Source organism: Geotrypetes seraphini, chromosome 1 (assembly GCF_902459505.1).
Source record: "Geotrypetes seraphini chromosome 1, aGeoSer1.1, whole genome shotgun sequence".
Classification (NCBI taxonomy): Eukaryota; Metazoa; Chordata; class Amphibia; order Gymnophiona; family Dermophiidae; genus Geotrypetes; species Geotrypetes seraphini.
In genome coordinates this window covers 404,873,750-404,901,065 of record NC_047084.1, presented here as the reverse complement: position 1 = coordinate 404,901,065, position 27,316 = coordinate 404,873,750, and the positions used below count along the sequence as shown (strand labels likewise).

Genomic DNA, 27,316 nt, shown 5'->3' with positions numbered 1-27,316 from the left:
AGCTTGAAGGTCACCCACATGTGCTGCCTGCTTGTCCTGGGATAAAGCACAGTTACTTACTGTAACAGGTGTTATCCAGGAACAGCAGGCAGGTATTCTCACAACCTCCCCACCTCCCATGGTTGGCTTGTTAGCTGGCATACTGAACTGAGGAGCCGAGTGCCTATGTTGGGTGGAAAGGCACTCGCGCATGCACGTTGTGGTCAGTCGTGGACTTTCTAAAGGTCTTAAAGTGCTTAGGCACTTGTACAGCTGTCCATACTGGGGCTCCATGGATGACATTGCCCACATGTGAGAATATCTGCCTGCTGTCCCTGGATAACACCTGTTACAATAAGTAATAATAATAATAACTTTATTTTTGTATACCGCATAACTGTGCTTTCTAAACCAACTACCGGAATAAAGGCCAACTACCGGAATAAATGGGGAAAATAGTACTCACGCCAATGCCTAAATCATTGAATTCAGATCTCTCCACCCCCTCAAACTTCAGACCCATTGCTGGCATACCCAAACTCCTCGAAACCCATGTAAGCAAACAACTTGCAACATATATTGAATAAAATTCCTGCTTACATCCCTTCCAATTCGAATTTCAACCGCAGCACAGCACAGAACTTCTCCTTCTAACCCTGATCACTAAAATCAAAACAGATGCTGATCCTGTCCCAAGCAGATTACTGCAACTCCATCTACCTGGGTATCAACATCACCCTTATTCACAAACTGCAACTAATATAAAACACAGCAATAAGACTCAAATTCAAACTGAAAAAATATGACTCACTCTAACTACTTCAAACAACTTCACTGGCTACCTGTCTCACTTCAAATAAAATTCAAAACATCCTGCATTATGTGCCACATATTCTACAGTAATTCCGCTGCACCTCTTAATTCACCTATTCTCATCTGCATGGTCCACTTCACACACAAATCTCAACAGAATATAGTTGAATCTCCCAACCACAAAAAACCTCAAATATAAATGCATATTCCAATCAATGTTCATATTCTCTAGTGTGAAAACTTGGAATGACCTCCCAAGAACCATCAGATCTGAATCTAATTACACCACGTTTCGCAAGAAACTAAGAGACCTTTCTTTTTGACACCATAAACTCTACCGGCAAATAAGTTCAAGACTCATGAACTCCAAATTCTTTATCCTACTAGCACCATGGAACCAAGTACCAAACTAACCACTAGTGAATGACTATAACAGACTATCTACAGTACTTCATAACATCTTTCATCAAATCATATTAACTTATTGCTGCATTTTTTTCCTTCTCTAAATGTTCATTTATTGTTCTTCCCGTGGCTCTGCTGAATTGTACCAGACAATCTTTTTCGCTACATGATACGACCATCAATACCTTGAGGAATCCCAAAGGTCCTAATGTATCTCTAGTGCATCCCTGTATAATAATGAATATTCTATGCTTCTCTGTACTACACTAAACAATTCTCCTTATAATATTCTGTAAATTGCCCTGAACCTTTGTAGGCATAGTGCGATGCAAAAAATCACAGATTAGATTAAATTACACAATACTAATATATGTGTATATATTGATTTATTAGGGTATACATGCTCAAAAAAATACATTTAATAATGCAGCACATAAACAGGGCACATGAATGCAAAACCTACTATTTTTGTGGGCAAACAGCAAAGTTATAGGAAAAGATCCATTAACTGAAGCACAGCACAGCACATGAAAAAGATAGCTTTATATTTCTTGCTAAAAAACTACCCTTTTTTTCTCAGTACAGAGTGCTGCGACGAGCTCGAAACAGGTGCATTAAGCAAGCAAAGCACATGAAAAAAATAGTAACATAGTAGATGACGGCAGATAAAGACCCAAATGGTCCATCCTGTCTGCCCAACCTTACCCACTCTTTAAATTACTGATTTAACTTAAATTTTCCTTCTTCTTAGCTATTGCTGGGCCATAACCTAAAGCTGTACCCAGTACTATGCTTAGATTCCATCAAAGCTCACTCTAGCCCATCTAAACCATCCCAGCCATCGAAGTCCTTCCCAGCCCATCCTCAGCCAAATGACCATATACGGACATAGAACATGCAAGTCTGCCCAGTACTGGCCTTAATTTTTTCTGATTCGAGATCCTCTGTGTTCATCCCATGCTTTTTTGAACTTTGTCACCGTTTTCCCCTCCACCTCCCCCCTCAGGAATGCATTCCAGGCATCTACCACTGTAAAGAAGAATTTCCTTACATTGCTCTTGTCTACCACCCCTCAACTTCAAATTATGTCCTCTGGTTTTACCATTTTCCTTTCTCTGGAAAAGATTTTGTTCTACGTTAATACCTTTTAAGTATTTGAACGTCTGAATCATATCTCCCCTGTCCCTCCTTTTCCTCTAGATTGTACATATTCAGGGCTTCCAGTATCTCCACATATGTCTTTGGGCGCAAACCTTCTACCATTTTCGTTGCCCTCCTCTGGACCACTTTAAGTCTTATGTCCTTCGCCAGATATGGTCTACAAAACTGAACACAATATTCCAAGTAGGGCCTCACCAATGACCTGTACAGGGGTATCAATACCTTCTTTCCTCTATGGGTTACGCCTCTCTTTATGCAGCCCAGCATCCTTCTGGCAACAGCCACTATCCTGTTTCTTCGCCTTAAGATCTGTGTGCATAAATGTAGGATGATTGTACTGAAAACCATCTCAGAAGATGCCAAGAGGTTCATAATCGAAACGGAAATACGTCTCAAAACCCGCCTAAATCGGTACTTGGACAATCAAAAAGACAAGTTGTCTAAGTACCGATAATCAAAATGGCGCTTAAGGGGCCTGGGCCAACCAGAATCTTAGGCCTAATTCCCAGTGAATTCTGGTATGCACTGGGAGTGGCCTAACATTCTGATTGGCCAGTTCTTGTAGGCCACCCCCCGGGAGGGCCTAAGGGAAATGCCCAATTAGCATGTTAGACCACTCCCTGTACTTCCCAGAATGCACTGGGAATCAGGCCTAAAATTATGGTTGGCCCATGCGCCTTAAGCCCCTCCCCAGTGTTTCCCATGATGCACCGGGAAGGGAAAGGCCCGCTATTTTGGTGAAGGCGTCCCTCCAGCCAGCCAACTACAAAAGGTAGGGGGGGGGTTCAGATGGGCTGGGTGGGGTCTGGCTGGGCTGGGGAGGGTCCAGTGGTTTACCTTGGCAGGGGAGTGTAAGGGGGTGTCCGGCAGGAGGGACTATGCAGCCCACCCGTTGGCAAAGATTAAAGGAGGTTGTGGCAGGTTCCGACTGGAGGGACTAAGTATCACTCCTGCCAGAAAACTTTTGGGGGGATGCCAGTTAGAGAATTGTGGTTTTAGGTGAAGGACTGGTCCCTCCCAAGCCAAAAGGTCTTGTTTTGGGCATTTGGGACTTGGGTGAATTTTTGGTCGGGAATAAGGCTTAAAGATAGACGTAGTGGTGGTCTGGGTGATTAAATGCCTGAATGTACAGGTAGGCCACGCTCGTAAAAAAACAATACTCTAGATGAGGTTGCACCATAGAGTGATACAGAGGCATTATGACATTCTTAGTCTTGCTAACCATCCCCTTTTTAATAATTCCTAGCATCCTATTTGCTTTTTTGGCCACTGCCACACATTGGGCAGAAGATTTCATCGTATTGTCTACAATAACACCCAGATCCTTTTCTTGGGCGCTAATCCCCAAGGTTGACCCTAGCATCCGGTAACTGTAATTCAGGTTATTTTTCCCAATGTGAATCACTTTGCATTTGTCCACATTAAATTTCATCTGCCATTTGGACGCCCAGTCTTCCAATTTCCTAAGGTCGGCCTGCAATTTTTTACAATCCGCATGCGTTTTAACAACTTTGAACAGTTTAGTGTCATCTGCAAATTTAATCACCTCACTCATCGTTCCAATTTCCAGATAATTTATAAATAGCACCGGTCCCAGTACAGACCCCTGCAGCACTCCACTGTTTACTCTCCTCCATTGAGAAAAATGACCATTTAACCCTATCCTCTGTTTTCTATCAATGACCAATTCCTAATCCACAACTGAACTTTGCCATCTATCCCATGACACTTTAATTTTCTCAGGAGCCTCTCGTGAGGAACTTTATCAAAAGCTTTCTGAAAATCTAGATACACTATATCAACCAGCTCACTTTTAGTAGTAGATCTGTTTTTATTTGCACAATCGGATTGTGTTTCATAATTATGAGTTACCATTACTTTTTGCATAAAAAAGGAGTGGTTTTTTTAAAGATTGTTTACTTTAAAGTTTAATAATACTTTGTGTGTGTCATATGTATGAGACAATCAAATTATATTCATTGCATGCAAAGTTGTGTTTATATGAATATTTCTGGGGAAGGGGGTCCATAGCTTTCATAAGATTCTTAAAGGGGTCTGTGACTCAAAGGATAAGAATTACTGGTTTACTGTACACTGTGTCCCATTGTGCGGTAGAGTCCATATCTGTAACCTGTTCTGAGCTTCTTGGGGAGATGGGATATAAATTGAATTAAATAAATAGATACATATCTGAGCTTCTCAGGGTGCTTGCTTGGAAGCTTGTGGAAGATTGCTGGCTCTATGAAAACTTTATTAGTGCTGTATTAACTTAACTTTAGCCGTACATTAATTCTAACCTTTGTTGAACACTATGCAGGCAGTTAACAATCATGCAATGATATACTGGCTGCAGCAGCTGCAAATGAAGCGTTGGGAGTTTTGCAACAGCCAGACTACAGTTCCTGTTGGAAGTAAAATTTCTTCTGCCTGGCCTGATATGCACATTCAACGTATGTATCTGATGGTGGTAATGGTGTTTGTGTACTATATAAAGCAGGGGTGCCCACAAATGTTTGGCTTGGGAGCTACTTTTAAAATGACCAAGTCAAAATGATCTACCAACAATAAAATTTTAAAAAACACAAAGCGCACTGTACACAGAGAAAATGTTAATTATCATTTATATTTAGGATTTTTTTCAAAGAGGTCAAGGCAGATGACCTTAAAATATGCAATGTCACCTCAGTAACAACTATACAAAAATAGACAAGTATACCCCCTTCCCTTTTACTAAACCACGATAGCACAGGGAGGTGCGCTGAATGCCCTGCGCTGCTCCCAACGCTCTTAAGCTGCCTACGCTATAAACCGCTATCGCCATAGTGCAAAATATAGACAGCAGATATAAATTCGGACACATTTTGATTACTAAATTTAAAATAAAACGAACACATTGTGATCACTAAATTTAAAATAAAATCATTTTTTTACCTTTGTTGTCTGGTGATTTCATGAGTCTCTGGTTGCACTTCCTTCTGACTGTGCATTCAATATTTCTTCCCTTCATTCTGCCTCCTGTATGCTTCCTCTCCTCTAGACCTCATTCTATTCCCCAACCAACATCTCTCTCTGTCCAAGAGTCCAATTTTTTCTTCCTCTCTCCCAGCATCCTCCCCTTTCTGTCTGTCTTTCTTTGTGGCTTTCTGTCTTTGTCTTTCTCTCTTTCTTTCTGTCTGTCTGGCTTTCAGTCTTTGTCTTCTGGCTTTCTGTCTGTCTTTCTGTCTGTCTTTCAGGCTTTCTTTCTGTCTTTCTTTCTTTGTGGCTTTCTGTCTGTCTGGCTTTCTGTCTTTGTCTTCTGGCTTTCTGTCTGTCTTTCTTTTTGGCTTTCTGTCTGTCTGTCTTTCTTTCTGGCTTTCTCTCTTTCTGTCTCTTTCTGGCTTTCTGTCTGTCTTTCTTTCTGAGTTTCTCTCTTTCTGGCTTTGTGTCTGTCTTTCTGGCTTTGTGTCTGTCTGTCTTTCTGTCTGTCTGGCTGTCTTTCTGGCTTTCTGTCTGTCTGTCTTTCTTTGTGGTTTTCTGTCTTTGTCTTTCTTTCTGGCTTTCTGGCTTTGTCTTTCTTTCTGTCTGTCTTTCTTTGTGGTTTTCTGTCTGTCTGTCTTTCTGTCTTTGTCTTCTGGCTTTCTGTCTGTCTTTCTTTGTGGCTTTCTATCTGTCTGGCTTTCTGTCTTTGCCTTCTGGCTTTCTGTCTGTCTTTCTTTCTGGCTTTCTGTCTGTCTGGCTTTGTGTCTGTTTGTCTGTCTTTGTGTCTGTCTGTCTGTCTGTTTATCTGGCTGGCTTTCTTTCTGTCTGGCTGGCTGTCTGGCTTTCTGGCTGTCTATCTGTCTTTCTTTCTGGCTTTCTCTCTTTCTTTCTGTCTGTCTTTCTGTCTTTCTTTCTCTCTTTCTGTCTTTCTTTCTGGCCTTCTGTCTGTCTTTCCCTAGCAACAGCAGCAGATGAATCCAGAGACCAATGGGATAGCTCACATCTACCAGCAGGCGGAGATAGAGAAACTGATTAACAGGTGGTCCTATTGGCTGGCACTCCTCCTGTTTATTCAGTATTCTCTATCTCCCAGCAGGTGAAAGTCGCTATTCAACTAGCTCCTGGATTCTGGCTCTGACTGGAATATTATTTTCTCCTGTTGAGGTTTCTCTTCAGTGAGACTGCCATTCTGTTCTCCTGTTGAGGTTTCTCTTCAGTGAGCTGGCAATGCTATTTCTCCTGTAGAGATCTTCTCTTCAGTGAGATAGGGGTGTCCGGCTGCACGGTGCCGGCTTTAGAGGTTACACTTGGGCTCCCCCTTGTCCCTGCCTCACCCTCCCTCCAATGATAGAGGTCCCTGGTCCCTATTTTTTCTTCTTTCCCATTTAAAAAAAAAAAAAAAAAAAGGAGACTACACAGCTGAATTTTTGCCCTGCTCGTGCTGAGCAGCCGGTGTTTCCCGGCACTATTCAGTAGGTTGTGAGTATATGTTTTATTCTACTTGTCTTTGAACTTTGTGGTTGTGTGAGAGCTGTGGGTTCTTGACTATGGTAGTTTTGTTTTGTGGTGGAATGTGTTTTTATATGAGGTTGTTTCGGTGAGGGAGCCTCTGTCTTCCCGCGCATAAGTAAAGAGAGCTTCTTTTCTTGCCCTGGCGCTTGTACTGTGGGGTTGGTAGTTTCTGGGACATTGTTTTCTCGATGCTGCCACGGCCCATGGGGAAATGGGCAAGATGAGTTCTATAGGATTAGGTGACACATTGACGCAATGGGTTGGGAACTGGCTTGGAGGTAGGCTTCATAGAGTGGTGGTGAATGGCACCCCCTCCGAAATGATGGAGGTGATCAGTGGAGTGCCACAGGGCTCAGTCTTGGGCCCAATCCTATTCAACATCTTTATAAGGGACTTGGCAGAAGGGCTTCGAGGTAAAATAACATTATTCGCCGATGACGCCAAACTAAGTAATGTAGTGGGCAAATGCACAACAGATGAAGATTCAATGCCCGACAACATGATGCACGACCTACTCCTGCTGGAGCGCTGGTCTAGGACATGGCAACTCAACTTCAATGCCAAAAAATGCAAAATTATGCACCTGGGCAGCCAAAATCCATGCAAGTCTTATACCCTTAATGGCGAGATCCTAGCAAAAACGGTAGCAGAACGAGACTTGGGGGTAATCGTCAGTGAGGACATGAAGTCTGCCAATCAAGTGGAGCAGGCTTCATCCAAGGCAAGACAAATAATGGGTTGCATACGAAGGGGTTTCGTCAGCCGTAAGGAGGAAGTCATTATGCCATTGTATAGATCCATGGTGAGGCCCCACCTGGAATACTGTGTGCAGTTTTGGAGGCCACATTATCGCAAGGATGTGCTGAGACTGGAGTCGGTGCAGAGAATGGCCACCCGGATGGTCTCGGGACTCAAGGATCTTCCATATGAAGAACGGCTTGACAAATTACAGCTATACTCGCTCGAGGAGCGCAGAGAGAGGGGAGACATGATCGAGACGTTCAAGTATCTTACGGGCCGCATCGAGGCGGAGGAAGATATCTTCTTTTTCAAGGGTCCCACGACAACAAGAGGGCATCCGTGGAAAATCAGGGGCGGGAAACTGCGAGGTGACACCAGGAAATTCTTTTTCACTGAAAGAGTGGTTGATCGCTGGAACAGTCTTCCACTACAGGTGATTGAGGCCAGCAGCGTGCCTGATTTTAAGGCCAAATGGGATAGACACGTGGGATCTATTCACAGAGAAAGGTAGGGGAGGGTCATTAGGGTGGGCAGACTGGATGGGCCGTGGCCCTTATCTGCCGTCTATTTCTATGTTTCTATGTTTCTAAATGCTACTGTGTGGCTCTCGGTGTGGCCGCGGGGATGTGAGGATGGCTCCGGGTGTGTTATACAATATCTGAACTGGAGCTGGGTCTTTCTGGAGCGCGGGTGGTGCGAGCTTGTGCTCCCCTGCTGTTGGGAGCTGTGCGCCTTTACTACTTTCCTCCCCGAGGTGTGTTTTGCAATGTATATTGCAATTTGTGTAGGACGGGGCTGCACTGTTATATTTATGCCTGTGTATATATATATATATATATATATATATATACTTCGGCTATGGGCTCCGAGTCTATTGTGGGCGGCAGTTTTCTCGGAGCCGGCCTGTTTTGGCGCGAAACAGTCCGCGCTTGGGTCGCCAGCACCGCGTCGCTCGGGGAGTTATTCTAGGCGGCTGACTTTCTCTGCGTGAGCCTCGACTTCTGCTTTGTGGGGCGGTGTGCTTCTGTTTTGGCTATGAGCTCCCGGTCTGTTTTGTACAGCGCTGTTAGGGGAGCCAGCTGGTTTTGATTCTGGTGGGAAAGTGCCCGCGCTTGGGCCCCCAGCGCCGCAGGGTTCAGTGACTCATGTCCTGCAGCTGACTTACAAACGTGTACCGCGGCTTCTTTTTGTTTCGGGGTTCGATCGTCAGCCCTGTTAGAAACAGCTTTGCCCCATATTGCAGTGCTCAAGTTTGCTGTGGTGTATATTCCACAGGCTTCTCTTGCCGAAGGAAAAAATAAATAAATAAATAAATGAATGAATAAAATACATAAATGCAGCTAGTTGTTCATGGGGGCTGTCCATTTATATCCCTAGGCACTTGCACATAAGGTTCTGCCCTGGGTTTGGCTGCCTACGCTTGGTTGTGCTACCTTATGGGTTGGCAGACAGCATGGTGGAGTAGGTGACAAGGGCGTGCCCGTGTTTCATTCGGGTGGTTCATTGCCTCACTTGGGGTTCCGATAACGTGCGGCGGTGTTGGAGGTTTCCTTAGGCCTTCTGCCTATGTGCAGCGTGCGTCTGGTTGTGCTCTTGGCATGTTTCTTCATGGTAGTATGCAGGAATTCCGAGTCGGGGGTCTCTTTTTAGGCCTGATGGTTCTTTTCTTCTTCCAGTGGGCCAGCTTGTCTCCAGGGTTGGCTGATTTTTCACGCTTATCGCGTGGTGGTCACCTTCATGGCGCGTGCTAGATGGCCCTCTGCTCTAGTAGAATGGTCTAGGTGGCTGCTGATCCCTAGGGGCGAGAACCTCTGCTTGCGAGTTCGTAGGGTAGCTTGCGCTGTATGACCATTGAATTCTCCCCTTAAGCTCTCTTTTGGAGTGGAAACCTGGTCTGTTTCCGGCCAGGTACAGCTTGTTTCTCTGGAGAGGCGTATGCTGCTTCTGGATTACGCCTGGTGCGCCTTGTCTTTCCTTTGCATGCATAAAGTTCAGGCAGGTTGCTGAGTGTCCTCATGCTCCCTTTCACATCGCAAGACGGTGTTCTTTTTCCAAGTTTTCTCATGAGGGAGTAGTCGCTTTACTGTCAGGTCAGTGAGCTGTGGACATTTTTCAGAATGCTTGCACCTTTGCATCCTCCTCAGGTTTCCAGTTCGTTCATGGAGTCTCTGTTTTGTGTTTCTCTTTGAAGTGTTGCTGGTCCTCGGGACAGTTCTTGTAGTTCTTAGGATACCACTTAATATTGGGTGGCCCAGACGGGGGCATTGGGCAGGCTGGATTCCATTCTGCTGCATTAGTTTCTCAGGGTTACCCATTTCTGCAGTCAACCTGGGAGTATATTTACATTTTCTCTATGGACTCCGAATCGGCACTAGGTTTGCCTGCCTCTCTTGGAGCAGCGCTTTCGGTCTTGGCACATGCCATTTCGCCTACCCAAGGGTTCACAATCATTTTGGATGATGTGACCAATGGTACCGTTTTGCGCTTCCAAGCGATTCATCTGATTTCTTCTTGACTGCCTGCTTGATTCGGACGACTTCCAGTCGGGTCTTTTGACTGACATGAAGCGGGTGGTATCTTTTCCTCAGTTCTTTACATGCGCATCTTCAAATTTGCAGTGCTCTTTTCTCCTGTACTATTTATAGGTATATCGGGTTGATGCTGTTATTCTTATAGGAGAGACATGTGTTTCTTTCCGGAGACTTGAGCGTGGGGTCTCGATCTCAGATTGGCGTTCTTCGCTTACCATGGCTAGGAGTATGGGATTCTGTACAGGTTCTAGAATCCATATTGCTGACTCCTCTGGGAACCTCGGCTTGCTTTCCCCTTCTAACACTACAGCAGCCACTTTTGTTCCGGTGGTTCCCGGTATCTCAGGGCTCCTATTAGTTGGTATGCTTCTCCTGCATAGCTCTGTATGATTTGGTGGCTCAGCGAGATTCTCTTTCTGAGGCATGCCTCGGTCTTTGCTGGACTAGCTCATGACCACCGACCATTCCGGACTGTCGGGTTGGGGGGCTCGGTGGCTTCCATCCTCAGCTCCAGGAGTCTGGTCTTCAGAGGCGATTAAGTACTGGTTCATTCTTCTACTCTTGAGCATGGTCAGGCTACCTTTCTGGAGCTTCAGACCATTCTTCCGGAATACCGCTGAGGGCCCTTTCAGTCAGTATTATGATGGGGGTTTTCTCTACAGCTTGGGCAGTAGGTGATGTACTCAGTTGCCAGGTACAGTGGTTGTTCTACTTCAATGGGTGGACCCTCATCTTTCTATTCTGTTGGCAGATCATTTTACGGGTCAGGAAAAGAGTTTGGATAGTCTTTCTCTCTGCGAAATCTGAGTATGGCCCATTTATTCGATGTTACAGTGTACAGCACAGTGTACGCTCTAGAAAGTGTAGACGTTAGTAATAGTGAAATCGTCTACATCCTGGATATTGGGAATTTTGGCTCAGGCGTTCCAGCTTTTTTTGTGGACGCGAGATCTCCTGGAACTGGACCTCATGGCCTCATCTCACAATTCCATGCTTCCTAGCTTCTTCGGCGGGCACAGGGAGTGGGAGTTAGAGGGGGTAACAGCGTGGCTTCTTTCTCACCTCTGGTTTCTCTTTTTCAGTGTTTTCCCCTGGCTGATGATGGCTTGGATTTGCCATCTCAAGCTCACTTTCCAGGCACAGTATTTGTAGAATCTCTGGCTTGGCTGCGCCATCCTTGCTATGTGGCTCTGATGAGCCTTTCGACAGCCAGACTAAGAAGTTTCCTGGTATCTCCGGATTTGCTCACCTTGGGTACGATCAACATGGATAGTCATACTACTATGGTATTACGACCTAGCTTTTGAGCAGTCTTGACTGACGTGTAAGGATTATGCGAAGCAGGTTGTTTCTTCTCTTATCCAGGCGCTTCAGACGTCTTCTCATGTGGCTTCTGCTTCCTTTTGGAGGTTTTTCCTTTCTTGGATACTTCTCAACATTTGCACCCTTCCTGAGTTCCTTTTTGGCACAGGTGTATTGCCGATGGCTTAGCGTTCAATTCCCTTCAGCTTCAAGTGCCATTCATAGCTTGTTACAAGGGCTAGATATATTGCTCTTCGATTACTTCTCAGCTTCATGTAGTTCAGTTCCTAAACGGAGTACGGTATATTGTCACAAACCCTCCGCAGCGCCGGGCTGTCGTGTGACAAACACAGGGATTCTGGCGTGTCCCCTCTAACCAGGGGTACCTCCAGGACTTTTCAGGTGGCTCTAGGCGACCGCCTAGGCCTATGAGAGACAAGGCAAGCAAAGAGTTTCCAAATATCACCAGTGAAACCACGTTCTTCAAATAGGAATATGATGTTTATTCTGACCAGGCGGTCAAAAAGATGTAACATAAAATAAAGAACACTTTTGCATGTTTTCCAAAATAAAGTTAATTGCAAAAATAAAGCTTTAACAAAACAACAACTTCCTGTAGTTGGTTATTCCTGGAGTCATGTGCTCTGACTCAGGATTGCTTTACACTGGTGTTCACTCATAATTCAAACTTTCTCTCAGCATTAGTATCAGAGGCATGTAACAGCAGATTTCAGCAGCCAAATAAAGTTTGAAATAAACCTTTGCTGTAAATTCAAATTAAACAAAACTCTTTAGGCAATATAGCTACAGCACACTCTTGCAAACACTTCAGCTTTTCCCTCAGCTCCCTCGTGCAGGCAAAACAAACAGCTGATTGAGATAAGCTAATTAGCTCCTCAGGAACGGGAGCCACGGCAGGATTTCCAAAGTTCAAAACACCAACTTAAATGTTCTAATTTGAGCTTCTTGTTCCCAAACTTGACTTTAAATCAATCCAATAGTTTAGGTTTCAGGTAAGTATTATTCTTAACCCAAAAATACTCATAAAGCCCAAACATATCTCACATTCTTCAGGCTTGGTTTGCACAGAAGGAAAACAGGCAAAAGGGGAAAAAAAACCACAAACCACTAATTGTTTCCCAGTTACTCACTTCCTTCATTCAGTGTCCATATATTCTGTCTGGCTCTCTAGCATAGGGCCAGCTACTTGTACCTCCATGCTTTCCACATGATCTGGAATCTGGAAGTTTGAAGTGGGAAGGATTTCTTCCAAATCCTGCATGGGCCAATCTGGCACGGTTGACTCTGCTGCTCGGCTCCACAGCTCCTCACCTGCCTTGGGCTGTGGGAGTGACTCGCCCTGGTCACTCGCTCCTCCTCCTGCTGTTTGTCTCAGCCTGCTTTTAAACAGCTCAGAGCCAATCCCCTTCAGCCTGTAGCGGGGGATGGGCTTTGGCTCTAAAGCAGCTTTTCTCTGCCTGGGTTTATCTAATGCAGCTATATTCCTTGTGGCTTCTCTAGCTGCCCTAAAGCCCGAAGGCTGCTGTTGACAGTCTGCCTGCCTCTGCTCCAGATCACTACTGCTTTGATCATAGGGGCAAGGGAGGTCAGCCTCAAGTTGAGCACCAGAATCAATCTGATCAGCTCTTCTGCACCCGATCCTATTAGGGACCGAACTAGTGCTGGTGCTGGGTTTGTCACAATATTTGAACACCTCTTAGAAGCCCTGTCCGGAGTACAATCTTCAGGTACTTCTTCGCAGTTTACCGAAGACTTCATTTCCTCCTTGTGCTGTTGAACACGGGGTTTCTTATGGCCAGGGCTTCGGCTCTGCAGTTTTCTGAATTGCAGGCCTTGTTCAGCGGGGATTCCTCTTTCTGATTTCCAAAATCTGGGGTATCAGTTCGGACGGTACCTCGATTCTTTCTAAGGATGTGTCCTCCTTTCTTTTATGACACGCTCCCTTTTCCTTCCTTCTTCCTGGGGGGAGAAATGGGGAGACATGCTTTTATTTCACTGCATTTTTTTGGAAGTGCGTAGCGTTCTTCGCGAGCAAGGTTTCTAATGACTTTTCATTGTTTAGATCACCTTTTTGTATTCTTCAAGGGACGCCTCAAACATATGGCGGCGTCCAAAGCCTCCATGGCTCGATGGGTCCAGGAGGACATTCTTTACGCTTGCTTGATGGCAGGGAAGCGGTTGGCGAAAGAACTTCATGACCATTCCATCAGAGTGATGGCTACTTCTTGGACTCGGTTCAGAGGTTTTTTCCTTGGAGGAGTTTTGTCTCGTGGCTACTTGGTCTTCCGAGAGTACTTTCTCTCAGCATTACTGGTTGGATGTGGGGGCGCATGCGGTAGATGCGTTTAGTGCGTCGGTTGTTGTGGAGGCGGCGTTTGCTTCCCACCCAGATTGAGGATTGGTTTGCTACATCCCATTGGTCTCTGGATTCATCTGCTGCTGTTGCTAGGGAAGGAAAAATTATGTTCTTACCTGTTAATTTTCTTTCCCTTAGACGCAGCAGATGAATCCAGAGCCCCACCCCTTTTTTGGTTGTTGTCTCTCGGTTTTCTCTTTTGCAACTTTCACAGTTTGTTATTCTGGCGGGTTGTTTTCCGTATTTTTGCATTTTGAGATTTGTTATGGGAAAGAAGTTTTTTACATGCCATGCCTACTGATGGTTACGGATGCTTGGGCAAGGAGCTATACTGAATAAACAGGAGGAGTGTTAGCCAATAGGACCACCTGTTAATCAGTTTCTCTATCTCCACCTGCTGGTAGATGTGAGCTATCCCATTGGTCTCTGGATTCATCTGCTGCGTCTAAGGGAAAGAAAATTAACAGGTAAGAACATAATTTTTCCTTCTTTCTGTCTGTCTTTCTTTGAATCTGTCTTTCTTTGTGTGTGTCTGTCTGTCTTTCTGGCTTTCTGTCTGTCTTTCTTTGTATCTGTCTTTCTTTGTGTCTGTCTGTCTTTGTGTCTGGCTTTCTGCCTGTCTGTCTGTCTGGCTTTCTGCCTGTCTTTCTTTCTGTCTGTCTTTCTTTCTGTCTTTCTTTCTTTCTGGCTTTCTCTCTTTCTGTCTGTCTGGCTTTCTGTCTGTCTTTCTGGCTTTCTGTCTGTCTGTCTTTCTCTCTTTCTGTCTGTCTGTCTGGCTTTCTCTCTTTCTGTCCGTCTCTCTGTCTGTCTTTCTTTCTGTCTCCCTATTCCCCCAAGACAACGCCCCCCAAACCACCGCCCCCAAACCACCGCAGCTGATTTCTCCATGCTTCCCTGACACCAGGCCAGGTGCGTACAAGCGCTGGGCCCTCAAGCCCCCCCCCCACGTCAATTCTGACGTAGGAGAGGAAGTTCTGGGCCAGCCAGGCAGTGATTGGCTGGCTGACATCGGGATGGGGGGGGGAAGGCTGTGGGCTTGGCGATTGTTCGCACCTGGCCTAGCGTCAGGGAAGCAAGGAGAACAGAATGCAAAGGCAACACAAGTCTGTTGCAGAGCCCGGGATGGGCTTTGCGATCGACTCGTGTTGCCTTTGCGATCTACTGGCCAATCATGATCGACCTTTTGGACACCCCTGATATAAAGGGTATTTTGGTTAATATAGAGCTAGTTTAAATCTTATGTAGCTTACTAGCTTAAATTTTATGTAGATTACTTTATTTAACCAGAAACCATGTTTATAGATATTCTAATTTATCTATTTAAAAAATTTGATATACCGCTCACCCTTACCAAATCAGGAGAGACCTATTTCATTTATTTTAAGAATACCATTCAAACATGCGTTCACTCAATTTCCCTATCGCATCCCATAACATTCCATATTTCCAATCCATTCCAGCAACACTAAAAAGAGCTGTGGTGTGCTCAAAAACTGAGGACCAGCTCAAAAACTACTGACCAGTCTCCAACATTCCTTTCCTAACATAACTCAATGACTGGCTAACTGAAAATAATTGCCTAGACCAGTGGTCGGTAAACTGCGGCTTGTGAGCCGCATGCAGCTCTTTAGCCACTTGAGTGCGGCTCGTCTAGAGCAGGGGTGGCCAACCTGCTTCCCTTCCCTTCTCACTGCCCTCCCCCAAACCACTGCCATTGGGGAACATGCTGCCACCACCGCCGGGGAATAGGCTGCCACCACCACCATTGGGGAACAGGCCGCCGCCAAGTTCTGAGCTCTCCCTGCTTCCCTTTCCCGCGGGGCCGACCAACTCTCGCCACCCGATGTCAATTCTGACAACGGAGAAGATGTTCTGGGCTAGCCAATCGCTGCCTGGCTGGCCAGGAACATCCTTTCCGACGTTAGAATTGACGTCGGGTGGTGAGAGTTGGTCGGCCCCGCGAGGAAGGGAATCAGGGAGAGCTCAGAACTCGGCGGTGGCCTGTTCCCTGATGGCGGCAGTCACAGCCTATTCCATGGCGGCAGTGGCAGCATGTTCCCCAATGGCAGTGGCTTAGAGCAGGGAAAAAGAAGGGGGGGACAGGGAGACAGAAAGAAAGAAGGGAGACGGGAGACAGACAGAAAGGGGGCATGGAGAGAGAAAGACACAGAAAGAAAGAAATGGGGCACGGAGAGAGAGAGAGAAGGACAGACATACAGAAAGAAAGGGGGCATGGAGAGAGAAAGAAAGAAGGGAGCAGGGTGAAGGAAAGAAAAAGTTGTGGGAAGGAATGAGGTCTGAAGGAGAGGAAGCATACAGAAGGCTGAAAGACGGGAAGAAATATTGGATGATCAGTCAGAAGAATAAAGTGCAACCAGAGACTGATGAAATTACCAAACAAAGGTAGGAAAAATGATTTTATTTTCAATTTAGTGATCAAAATGTGTCCGTTTTGAGAATTTATATCTGCTGACTATATTTTGCACTATGGCCCCCTTTTACTAAACCGCAACAGCGGTTTTTGGCACAGGGAGCCTATGAGTATTGAGAGCAGCGCAGGGCATTCAGCGCAGCTCCCTGCGCTAAAAAACGTTATCGCTGTTTAGTAAAAAGAGAGGGGGTATATTTGTCTATTTTTGTATAGTTGTTACTGAGGTGACATTGCATAAAGTCATCTGCCTTGACCTCTTTGAAAACCCGTGGAATATAAATGATAATTAACATTTTCTCTACGTACAGTGTGCTTTGTGTGTTTTTTAAATTTTATTATTGGTAGATCACTTTGATTTGGCTACGAAGGTAAGGGGGAGGGAGGGAGGGGAGCTGCTGAAAGACATCTAGTAATCCTTGCAGGCTTGACTGTGCAGGGAATTATTTTTTTAAAATCATGTTTTGTTAAGTGACTGGCATTATTTAGACTTTAATTTCAATGAATGAATAGAATGAAAATAATATAAAATTGCTTGCTTGTTTTTATGTGCGTGTGCTGAAGGGAAGTGGAAGTGGGCTGAGGAAGGGAAGTGGGCTGAGGACGCTGAAGGGAAATGGGGAAGAGAGAGTGGGGAGAAGACGCTGATTTATAAATTGACAACTGTACAGAATAAGCAGACAGCCTATTCTCATATATGAGTGATGTCATCGACGGAGCCCGGATGTGGAAGCCTCGCAAGCAGACTTGCTTGTAGAAACTAGAAGTTTTGAGTCAGCTATATCGCACATGTGCGAGTGCCTTTCCGCCCAGCGCAGGGCGCGTCTCCTCAGTTTTCCGCGGAGCCGAGAAGTCCGTCTTTGACTCTCTGCATTTAACTTTGTTACTTCGTGCCTTCTCTTTCCGCGGTTTGTGTTTATTTTCTTCACGAATTGCTGTTTTCTTTTATTTCTAGTTTTTTTTTATTTTTTATTTATTTCTTCCATCCAACGGCCGGGGCAGGCCGCTCGGCCGCAGCCCGTGGGCTTCGACTTTGCGACGGCTATTTTTCTTCCTATGTCCCGGCCAGCAATGGGCTTCAAGAAGTGTAGCCAGTGCCAGCGTGCGATTTCCCTCACGGACCCACACCATTGGTGCCTCAAGTGCCTTGGGCCGGACGATCAACCGAAGTCGTGCAAGCGCTGTACTACTCTTCAACCTCGAGCCCTTAAATGTCATCAGATTTTAGTGGAGTAGCTTTTTGGGATGGATCCTTCGACCACTTTCCCACCTTCGACAGTGGCCTCTGTCCCACCTTCGACCGAGGGTCCTTCTGCCTCTAATACTCCAACCTCGAGCCTCATCAGCCTCATCGTTTGCAGCGGCTCTTACCTAGACTACACCTGCTGTATCTTCCCCTGCATCCACAGGTCAGATAGCTCAGCAGAAGGTTCCAGCGATGGTAATCAAGGTGGCCAAGACTTCCAAGTCGAAGCACATTTCCACTGCCTCTGTGGAACCTCCAGCCAAAGCAGGTGGTCCGGTTTCAGATGCGGATCCATCCTTGCCGGCTTCTTTCCAGACCATGCTAGAGAAGCAATTCATTCAGTTCTTCACTAATATGGGACTAATCCAGCCTGGGCATTCTGCAGACTCCCGCGAGGTCGAGCCTCTTCCTATGCCTCTGGCTGAGACTACACACTCTATGCAGGGAGCAGAGTCTCTGCGAGTGTCTGGTCTGGCATCTATGCACACGAAGCAAGGAGCAGATTCTTTGCAAGTGCCTCGACAGGAATCCTCACACTCCATACAAGGAGCAGAGTCTTTGGGAGTGCCTCGAGGTTCCTCCATCAAGCCTTCTGAGCTTCGATCCACAGCTTCTAGCCCTATCCATTAATTGGTAGCAACGTCTGCTTCCATCTCTGCGGCGAAGTCTCCTTGATCTTCGAGATCTGCTTCCAAGCACCACTCTCACTGATGATCAAGGCCTTCCTCGAGGCATACTTCCAGGCATACCTCTTCTTCCAAAGAGCGTCCTTCTTCCACTAAGCTTTGATCTACGCCTTCCAGCTCTACTAGACCACCGACTCCTCGATCGAGGTTCCCGCTTCCAGACCTCGAGGACTCAGCAGTTTCTATTGCTTCGTCCAAGTCTCCTTTCTCTTTTGATGCCTATTTTCCTGCTGAAGCTTCATCTTCGACCCAAGCTGCCTCGACGTCCTCGAGTCCTTCTCGAGGCAAGGCATTAGCAGATCAGCTATCTTTCTCTTCTTTTCTTCGTCAGATGGCTGCTGACCTGGACCTTCAATTGGATGCTGGTTCTAAATACTCTAAGGAGTACCTCGAAGTCATGCATCTTCCTCAACCTCCTGCAGAGTCACTTAAGCTTCCTCTTCACAAGCTTTTGTCTCAGACTTTTACACGATGCCTGGAGACTCCTTATACAATTCCTGCTGTTCCAGGCAAGTTGGACTCCAGATATAAAAATCTGCATTGCAAAGGATTTGAGAATTCACAGTTGTCTCACCAATCCTTACTTGTGGAGTCTTCCTTGAAAAGGTCCCATCCTTCCAAGGTTTATGCTACCGTTCCTCCTGGAAGGGAAGGGAGAACTATGGACAAGTTTGGATGTCGCCTCTACCAAAGTGCCATGATGTCCTCTAAAGTCCTTAATTACAATTTCCATTTTGACACTTATTTCAAGTTCCTCATTGATCTTCTTCCTAAATTTCTCAGTTATCTAGATACTCAAAAGCACTTCAAATTTCAAGAGGTCATAGCTACTCTGTCAGAACTCAGATTACATCTACTTCACTCTTCTTATGATGCCTTTGTTCTGTAGCAATGTGCTGCCTAGCCTGGCTTTGTACCATTGACATAGACCCTAATCTTCAGGACCGCTTGGCTAATGTTCCTTGTGCAGGCAATAACCTCTTCGATGAATCTGTCGAGGCAGCCACCAAGAAATTGTCTGAACATGAAAAATCCTTTGCTTCTATTGTCAGACCAAAGCCCAAGCCAGTTTCTGCCAAGCCTCCACGCCCTCCTCCAATTTTCCAGAGGCATTTTGCTCTGAGAGTGGCTCCTTACAGTCGCCCTCCTCTCAAGAAACAGCAAAATCAGAAGCAACAGAAATCTCAGTCTTCTGCTGCACCTAAGGCTATGCAGCCTTTTTGACTGTTTAAAACAGAGCATAACCTCCACTGTTCTATCTCTGACCTATCTTCCCCCTATTGGAAGTCGTTTCCATCATTTTTACCACCAATGGGAGACCATAACTTCCGACCTTTGGGTGCTGTCAATCATCAGGGACAGATACTCTCTTCATTTCATTCAGGTTCCACCAGACCTTCCTCCAAGATAGTATCCTTCCAGTCCATCCCAGACCGCCCTTCTTCTTCAGGAAGCTCAAGCTCTGCTTTGTCTCCATGCCATCGAACCAGTTCCTTTGGAACAGCAGAACGGGGGGTTTTACTCCCGTTACTTCCTTGTTCCAAAGAAGACGGGCGATCTGCGACCCATTCTGAATCTCAGGTCTGTCAACAAATTTTTAGTCAAGGAAAAATTTTGAATGTTTCCCTGGCATCCCTTTATCCCCTTCTCAATCAGACAGGTTAAAAATGCTGGGGCTGTTCTCCCTGGAGAAGAGGAGACTTAGAGGGGACATGATAGAAACCTTCAAAATCCTTAAGGGCATAGAGAAAGTGAATAAGGACAGATTCTTCAAACTGTGGGGAGCCACAAGCACTAGGGGTCACTCGGAGAAATTGAAAGGGGACAGGTTTAGAACAAATGCTAGAAAATTATTTTTTACCCAGAGGGTGGTGGACACATGGAATGCGCTTCCGGAGGATGTGATAGGCCAGAACTCTGTACAGGGGTTCAAGAAGGGTTTGGATAGGTTCCTGGAGGATAAAGGGATAGAGGGGTACAGATAGAACTTGAGGTAGGTTATAGAAGTGGTCAGAAACCACTTCACAGGTCGCAGACCTGATGGGCCGCCGCGGGAGCGGACCGCTGGGCGAGATGGACCTCGGTCTGACCCAGTGGAGGCAACTTCTTATGTTCTGCTCTCTGGATCTCAAGGAGGCCTATACTCATATTCCCATTCATCCGGCCCCCCGGCAATATCTCAGATTTCGGGTGGGGAATCTGCATTATCAATACAGAGTGCTGCCCTTTGGCCTGGCTTCCTCTCCCAGAGTATTCACCAAGTGCCTGGTAGTGGTTGCAGCAGCTCTAAGGAACCATGGTCTTCAGGTGTTTCCCTACCTAGACGACTGGCTCATCAAAGATTCAACATCTTAGGGGGTTATTGTAGCGACCCAACGGACTATGTGGTTCCTACAAAGATTGGGATTCGAAATCAACTTTCCCAAATCACAACTTCAACCCTCTCAGAATCTACAATTCATAGGAGCTGTTCTGGACACTATCCAACTCAAAGCATTCCTTCTGCAACCACGTCTGGAAGCTCTCCTTCAACTCTGTCATACAGTGTCTTCCCGTTCTTCCATCTCAGCGAGACACATGATGGTGCTACTGGGTCACATGGCCTCCGCAGTACACATGATTCCTTCTGCCAAATTTCTCCTCAAAATTCCTCAGTGGACCCTGGCATCTCAGTGGACGCAGGTTTGCGACCTACTTTATTGACACATTGCAGTCACTCCTTCATTGAGACAGTCTCTCCACTGGTGGATTCTCTCTTCCAATCTCTCCAGAGGCTTGCTGTTTCAAACACCCCCCCCCATCAGAAGGTCCTCACAACAGATTCCTCGACCTACACTTGGTGCGCTCATCTCGATGGTCTCCGTACTTAAGGCCACTGGACCAGTACGGATCGTCAGTGTCACATCAACTCAGAGCGATCTTCAATGCTCTCAAAGCTTTTCTCAAATACAAAAAATGTGCACAAAATATCGTATCAATAAACAAAACTTAAACTAGCCACCAAAATGATAAGCTTTAAACGAGGTGTTAAAGCAGTACTGCATAAGTTCCTCAGAATGCCACACGATTTTAACGTATGGTAGCTGTCCTCATAGGAACCTTTATAGTATGCGATTTTCTCATTCAATATATTATTTTCTTTTTTTTCTTTTTCATAAGTTATAAAGTGCTTGTGCTTAATAATATAATATAATAGTAGCAAGTGTAGCTGTTACTTAGCTTTTTTTTAATAAACTGGGTCTGGCTCAATCCCCACCGACGCGTTTCATTATTTCATCAGGGTCGGGGAAGGAGAACGCTGTAAAGAGCAAAGCAAAGCATTATATCAGCTTAAAATTAAAGAACCCAGCAATGTTAAAAATTTAAAAAGTTGCTACAAAGCTTACCAGAACAGTATATTGTCTTAGCGAAATGCTAAATCCATGGTTAGTGAGCCGGAAGTGAAAAAACACCGGCGAAAGGGAGGCTAATAACTTAAAATCCTGGATCATGTGACTCAAAACTAGCCAATACATGTCTCACTCTCAACCCTTTAACTTTGACTATACGTCACGCCTACCCATTAACAAAATCATATGCCCGCTGTGAGCCAATCACTGGTTAGATTTAAGCCATGAGGATACATGGTATTAAGCTTAAACATCCATCGCAATTCTTTAATGTTTAAATTATGTTCATAATTTCCTCCCTCCCACCCGACATGAACTGTATCTATGATACGCCATTTTAGATCAGTGATTTTATGTTTCATTAAGGACCAGTGGCGAACTAATGGAGCAGTTTCAACTCCAGTGTTGACGCGTGACTTGTGTTCATTAAGTTGAATGTGCATAGGTCGACTGGTACGCCCTATATAGATTTTTGGGCAAGGGCAAATGATCATATAAATCACGTAATCAGTTTTACAGTTAGTTCTAGATTTGGCAGTGTAGATCTGGCCAGTATATGGATGAGACCAAGTTTCCCCTTCCAGTGCATATTCGCACCATTGACATTGGCCACATCTATAGTGACCATTCGTTACAGTGGGTTCATTTTGCTTATATTTATGATGACCAATGAGTTCCCCCAAATTTTTTGCTCTCTTGAAAGCGAAAATTGGAGGGCCATATTCATCCCCCAAGATCAATTTGATAATGTGCCAATGCTTAAGAACGATATTTTTGATGTCATAAGCTAGGTGGGAGAATTGTTGAACACATACCAACAATTTATCTTCTTCAAAGCTTTTCAACATCTTCTTCACGACCAGGTAGTCCTCATTCAGACGGACAACCAAGTCGCCATGTACTATGTCAACAAACAGGGAGGAACGGGATCTTCCTCCCTTTGTCAAGAAGCTCTGAAGGTTTGGGACTGGGCAATTTGCCACAACTCCTTCCTCAAAGCTATCTACATCCAAGGGGCGAAAAATTGCTTGGCGGACAACTTGAGTTGTCTTCTGCAACCTCACGAATGGACACTCCATTCCTCGCCTCTTCTTCACATTATTTCTCAGTGGGGAATGCCTCAGATAGATCTCTTTGAGCTCACCACAACCACAAACTGCCTCAGTTCTGCTCCAGGATATATTCTCCTCATTGCCTCGAGGCAGATGCTTTTCTTATGGAATGGATGAATCTCTTCCTGTACGCATTCCCTCTCATTCTCAAGACTCTTGTCAAGTTGAAGAACGATCATGCCACCATGATTCTGATTGCTCCTCGGTGGCCGAGACAACCTTGGTACTCCCTTCTACTTCAACTCAGCAGCAAGGAGCCATTTCTTCTACCAGTTTTTCCATCTCTGCTTACACAGTGTCAGGGATCTCTGCTTCATCCCAACCTGCAGTCTCTACACCTGACAGCTTGGTACCTCTCAACATAACTCCTCTTCAGTTTTCTCAACCTGTAAGAGATATTTTAGAGGCTTCTAGGAAACCTACCACTAGACAATGCTATCACCAAAAATGGACAAGATTTTCTATGTGGTGTTTTTCCTCATGATAAGGAGCCTCATCATTCCTCCTTATCTTTTATTTTAGATTACCTTTTGCACTTATCCGCCTCTGGCCTCAAGTCTACATCGATCCGAGTCCATCTCAGTGCAATTGCTGTTTTCCATCAGCCCATTGAAAGGAAACCCCTCTCTGCTCATCCGGTGGTTTCCAGATTCATGAAAGGACTTTTCAATGTCAAACTTCCTCTCAAACCGCCTCCAGTGGTTTGGGACCTCAATGTTGTCCTTGCTCAATTGATGAAGCCTCCATTTGAACCAATGTCTACGGCTCATCTGAAGTATCTCACTTGGAAAGTGGTGTTTCTCATTGCCCTCACTTCTGCTCGAAGAGTCAGTAAGCTGCAAGCTTTAGCTGCTGATCCACCTTTCACAGTGTTCCATCATGACAAGGTGGTTCTCCGTACACATCCTAAATTCCTACCTAAAGTGGTTTCGGAATTTCATTTCAACCAATCCATTATTCTTCAAGTGTTCTTTACAAAGCCTCATTCTCATCCTGGAGAATCAGCTCTTCATTCTCTGGACTGTAAACGTGCTTTGGCCTTCTATTTGGAATGCACAAACCACACAGAACTGCTCCTCAACTTTTTGTCTCCTTCAATCCAAATAAGTTGGGACATCCTATCTCTAAGCGTACCATCTCCAACTGGATGGCTGCTTGTATCTCTTTCTGCTATGCCCAGGCTGGATTACCCCTACAAAGCAGAGTCACAGCTCATAAGGTCAGAGCAATGGCAGCTTCAGTAGCTTTCCTCAGATCTACACCTATTGAGGAAATTTGCAAGGCTGCTACATGGTCCTCGGTTTATACTTTCACTTCTCACTATTGTCTGGATGTTTTCTCCAGACGGGATGGCCAGTTTGGCCAGACAGTATTACAAAATTTATTTTCCTAAATTGCCAATACTCCCACCATCCCATTTCATCCCATTTGGTTAGCTTGGAGGTCACCCATAAGTGAGAATAGGCTGCCTGCTTGTCCTGGGATAAAGAACAGTTAGTACCATAACAGGTGTTATCTAGGGACATCAGGCAACTATTCTCTCAAACCACCCACCTCCCCTGGTTGGCTTCTCTGCTAGCTATCTGAACTGAGGAGACATGCTCTGCGCTGGGCGGGAAGGCACTTGCGCATGCGCGGTACGGCTGACTTGAAACTTCTAGTTTCTACAAGCAAGTTTGCTTGCGAGGCTTCCGCATCCGGGCTCCGTCGATGACATCACCCATATGTGAGAATAGCTGCCTGCTGTCCCTGGATAACACCTGTTACGGTAAGTAACTGTGCTTTCTTTTTATACTTTAATATAATAAGTTCAGTATAAAACTATTCAAGGCTTGTGTGGATGGGTTCAGGTGGTTTGTGGGGATGGGGACTGAGCTCACGGGCACTGGGCAGAGACAGAGACAAATTTTTTCCCTATGTCATTCTCTAGGCTCTGCCATGAATCGATTTCAACTACGTGCGGGTGAGCAGGGTGTCAGTCAGGTTGACGTAGCCGTCGTAGCGCAAGCGGGCACAGGGTATGGCTCTCAAAAAAAAATCTTAATATTACTGCTGATTTTGGCTCTTTTGACTAATGAGTTTGCCTACCACTGGCCTAGACCAATATCAATCTGGCTTCAGACCTGGTTACGGAACAGAGACAGTTCTTGTGTCCCTTCTTGATCATCTGCCCAGAAACTATGACAGGGGAGTTGCCTTGATACTAGTTTTGGATTTCTCAGCAGCCTTCAACACTGTGGATAATAATATCATGCTTATGAGACCTGCAGAAACAGGTATCTGTGGCACAGTATTTACATGGTTCAAATCCTGTTTGTCAGACAGACAATATTTCTGTTCAGCAATAGCACATTACCTTGGGCACTAAACTGTGGGGTGTCACAGGGGTCCATACTGTTTCCCATCTTATTTAATATCTACATTAAGCCTTTGGCTGAGCTGCTTCTGTCAATTAGCAGAAAATTCTATATCTGTACCGATGATGTGCAACTATTCATACCCATTGAACCAGATCTACCCAGTTTGAGTAAACTGTCTGCCAATTCTTGAGTTGCAGTTGGACAAACAATAAACTCTTCCTGAATCCAAGCAAAACAGATTCTTTGGGTTCCTAACACAAGTGGGCAAATACCTGATTTCAAAATATCTTTTGGGAAGTATGAATTCCCCCTAAAATCATAGGTCAGGAATCTTGGGATACTAGACTCCTTACTCACTCTGATCTTGCAAAGTCAAGGAACCTTTAAAATTTGTCTCTCTCCATATATTAAAAAGACAAGTCTGACCACAGTGGTCCATGGCATAATATCATTTATCCTTAGATAAGCAGGCAGCATATTCTCATATGTGGGTGATGTCATTCACGAAGCTTGGTACGTACAGAGGTAAAGTGTACTGTCACTTTAAGCTTTTAACAAAGCTTCGAGACTGCCCGCACCGCGTATGCGTAAGTGCCTTCCCGACCAATACTGGCTGGCAAGGTTGTCAGTTTTTCCGTAGAGTGAAGACGTATTTCAACTTTGTTCCTTCGAGTTTGCCTTCTTTTTTTTGTCAATTATTTTCATACTAGTTCATTGTTTCTTATTCTACAACCTTATTTAAAAAAAAACCCAAAACAATTTAAATTAATTAAATTAATATGTTTCCTTGTCAAGGGGCCTTCAGACAACTTTCAAACCTTTTACACCTGCCATCAGTATAGATGGTTTTCAGCCATCTTTCTACTTCCCCGACTCTGGGGCTATATACACAGATAAAGAACTGAAAGAACTAGAAGGAGAAAAAAACCCTAATAGCAAACTACCATAATGCTTTCTTCCTCTCTCTTTTAGAAATTTTAGGCCTGGAGTCGGATATCCAGCGACTTGGACTTTTCTGTAGTGCCGATCCCTGTCGGTACCGGTGGACATCGATATCAAATAGTGTCAGTGGCATATTTAGTATCACATCTATTTGATACATGCCTTTCATAGACACCGTCGCAGTGGACCTTCGAATAGCATCATTGGCATATCTAGCATTTAGTCTATTTGATGTCTGGCTCTTGTCGACACCATCATTTTTCATTGCAGGCTGTCATTTCTGCAGCATCTCGCCTATTGAGGCAACCACACTTCGATACCTGCTGCACCTTCTGTATCAGCTAGCAGCATACAGTATGGTGCCACTTCCTCTTCACACATCAATACCAGACTTGTAGGCATGTTCAGCACTGAGTCTCTCGATGCATGCCTTCTATTGACACTGTCAGTCTCGATGCAGGCAGTAAATTTTGGAGTGTGCTACCTCTGCAGGTATTAAAGCTTAGACACCTTGCTGCACATATGGTACCAACTTGATGACATATGGTACTGGTGCATCTATTCAGTTTCTTCAATGTCGGAGGAGATGCACTGAGTTAGCCTTAACAGCATTGTTGGTACCGGTGGATGAACCAACGATACCGGTGCACTCTTTCCCAGTTCAACTGAAGGAGTTATTTGAGATGAATATCGGTGACTTTTTTCAAGTTCCATGCGACACTGATGCTATCATTGGTACTGGCCCATTCTGAACATAGCATATATGAGCCACGGGTATTGAATCCAGCTTTTCATTGAAGCGTCAATGTACATTGAGGTCTCAAGGGAACATCATACGAGTCTTCTTCCCCTTGATGACATTGATCCAGTGCTGCAGTTACAGACTGGCTAACCGATTTGGCCTGCTCTTCCCATCAGAGGCTACCCATGATCAGACTTGGTTAGTACCAGAATGGCAGATCATCTAACACAAGTATACCAGGTACTGTAGACTAAGACGCCTCATCTTCGGCAGCAGTGATAACAGTGGAGCCACACTGCAAGGGTGAAGGCAATGGCAAACCATGCCTGCACTCTGTTGTAAAATATTACAAGGTGGATTCCTTACTGTGCATGTTGCCGGTGAACTCAGTTGCCTTATCTAACCCTTGTCTTTTCATTGAAAGAATACCTCTCGATGTTTCTCTATCCCGAAACTTCTGACATATTAGCTATGGCTTCTGACCTGTCTTCACACATATTACTAAAAGCACCGAGTGTGAGTTTACATTATCTGCTCCAGGATACTACAAAATCCTACCGAATCCCTTTCCTCCTCCCTTTTTTCTTCAGTATGTCAGTCGCCTTAGGAAAGCTCTGCCTCTATTGGACAGA

The 27,316-nt window shown here is 45.1% G+C and overlaps 1 protein-coding gene across 1 annotated transcript in view; it reads left to right on the top strand.

Moving 5' to 3' along the window:
- The window catches only part of TBC1D2 (TBC1 domain family member 2), a 523,004-nt gene that overhangs the window by 103,146 nt on the left and 392,542 nt on the right, over positions 1 to 27,316 (top strand). Inside the window, exon 3 of the mRNA XM_033918140.1 lies at positions 4,676 to 4,808. Coding sequence (XP_033774031.1) covers positions 4,676 to 4,808 — 133 coding nt within the window. The remainder of the gene's footprint in view (positions 1 to 4,675; positions 4,809 to 27,316) is intronic.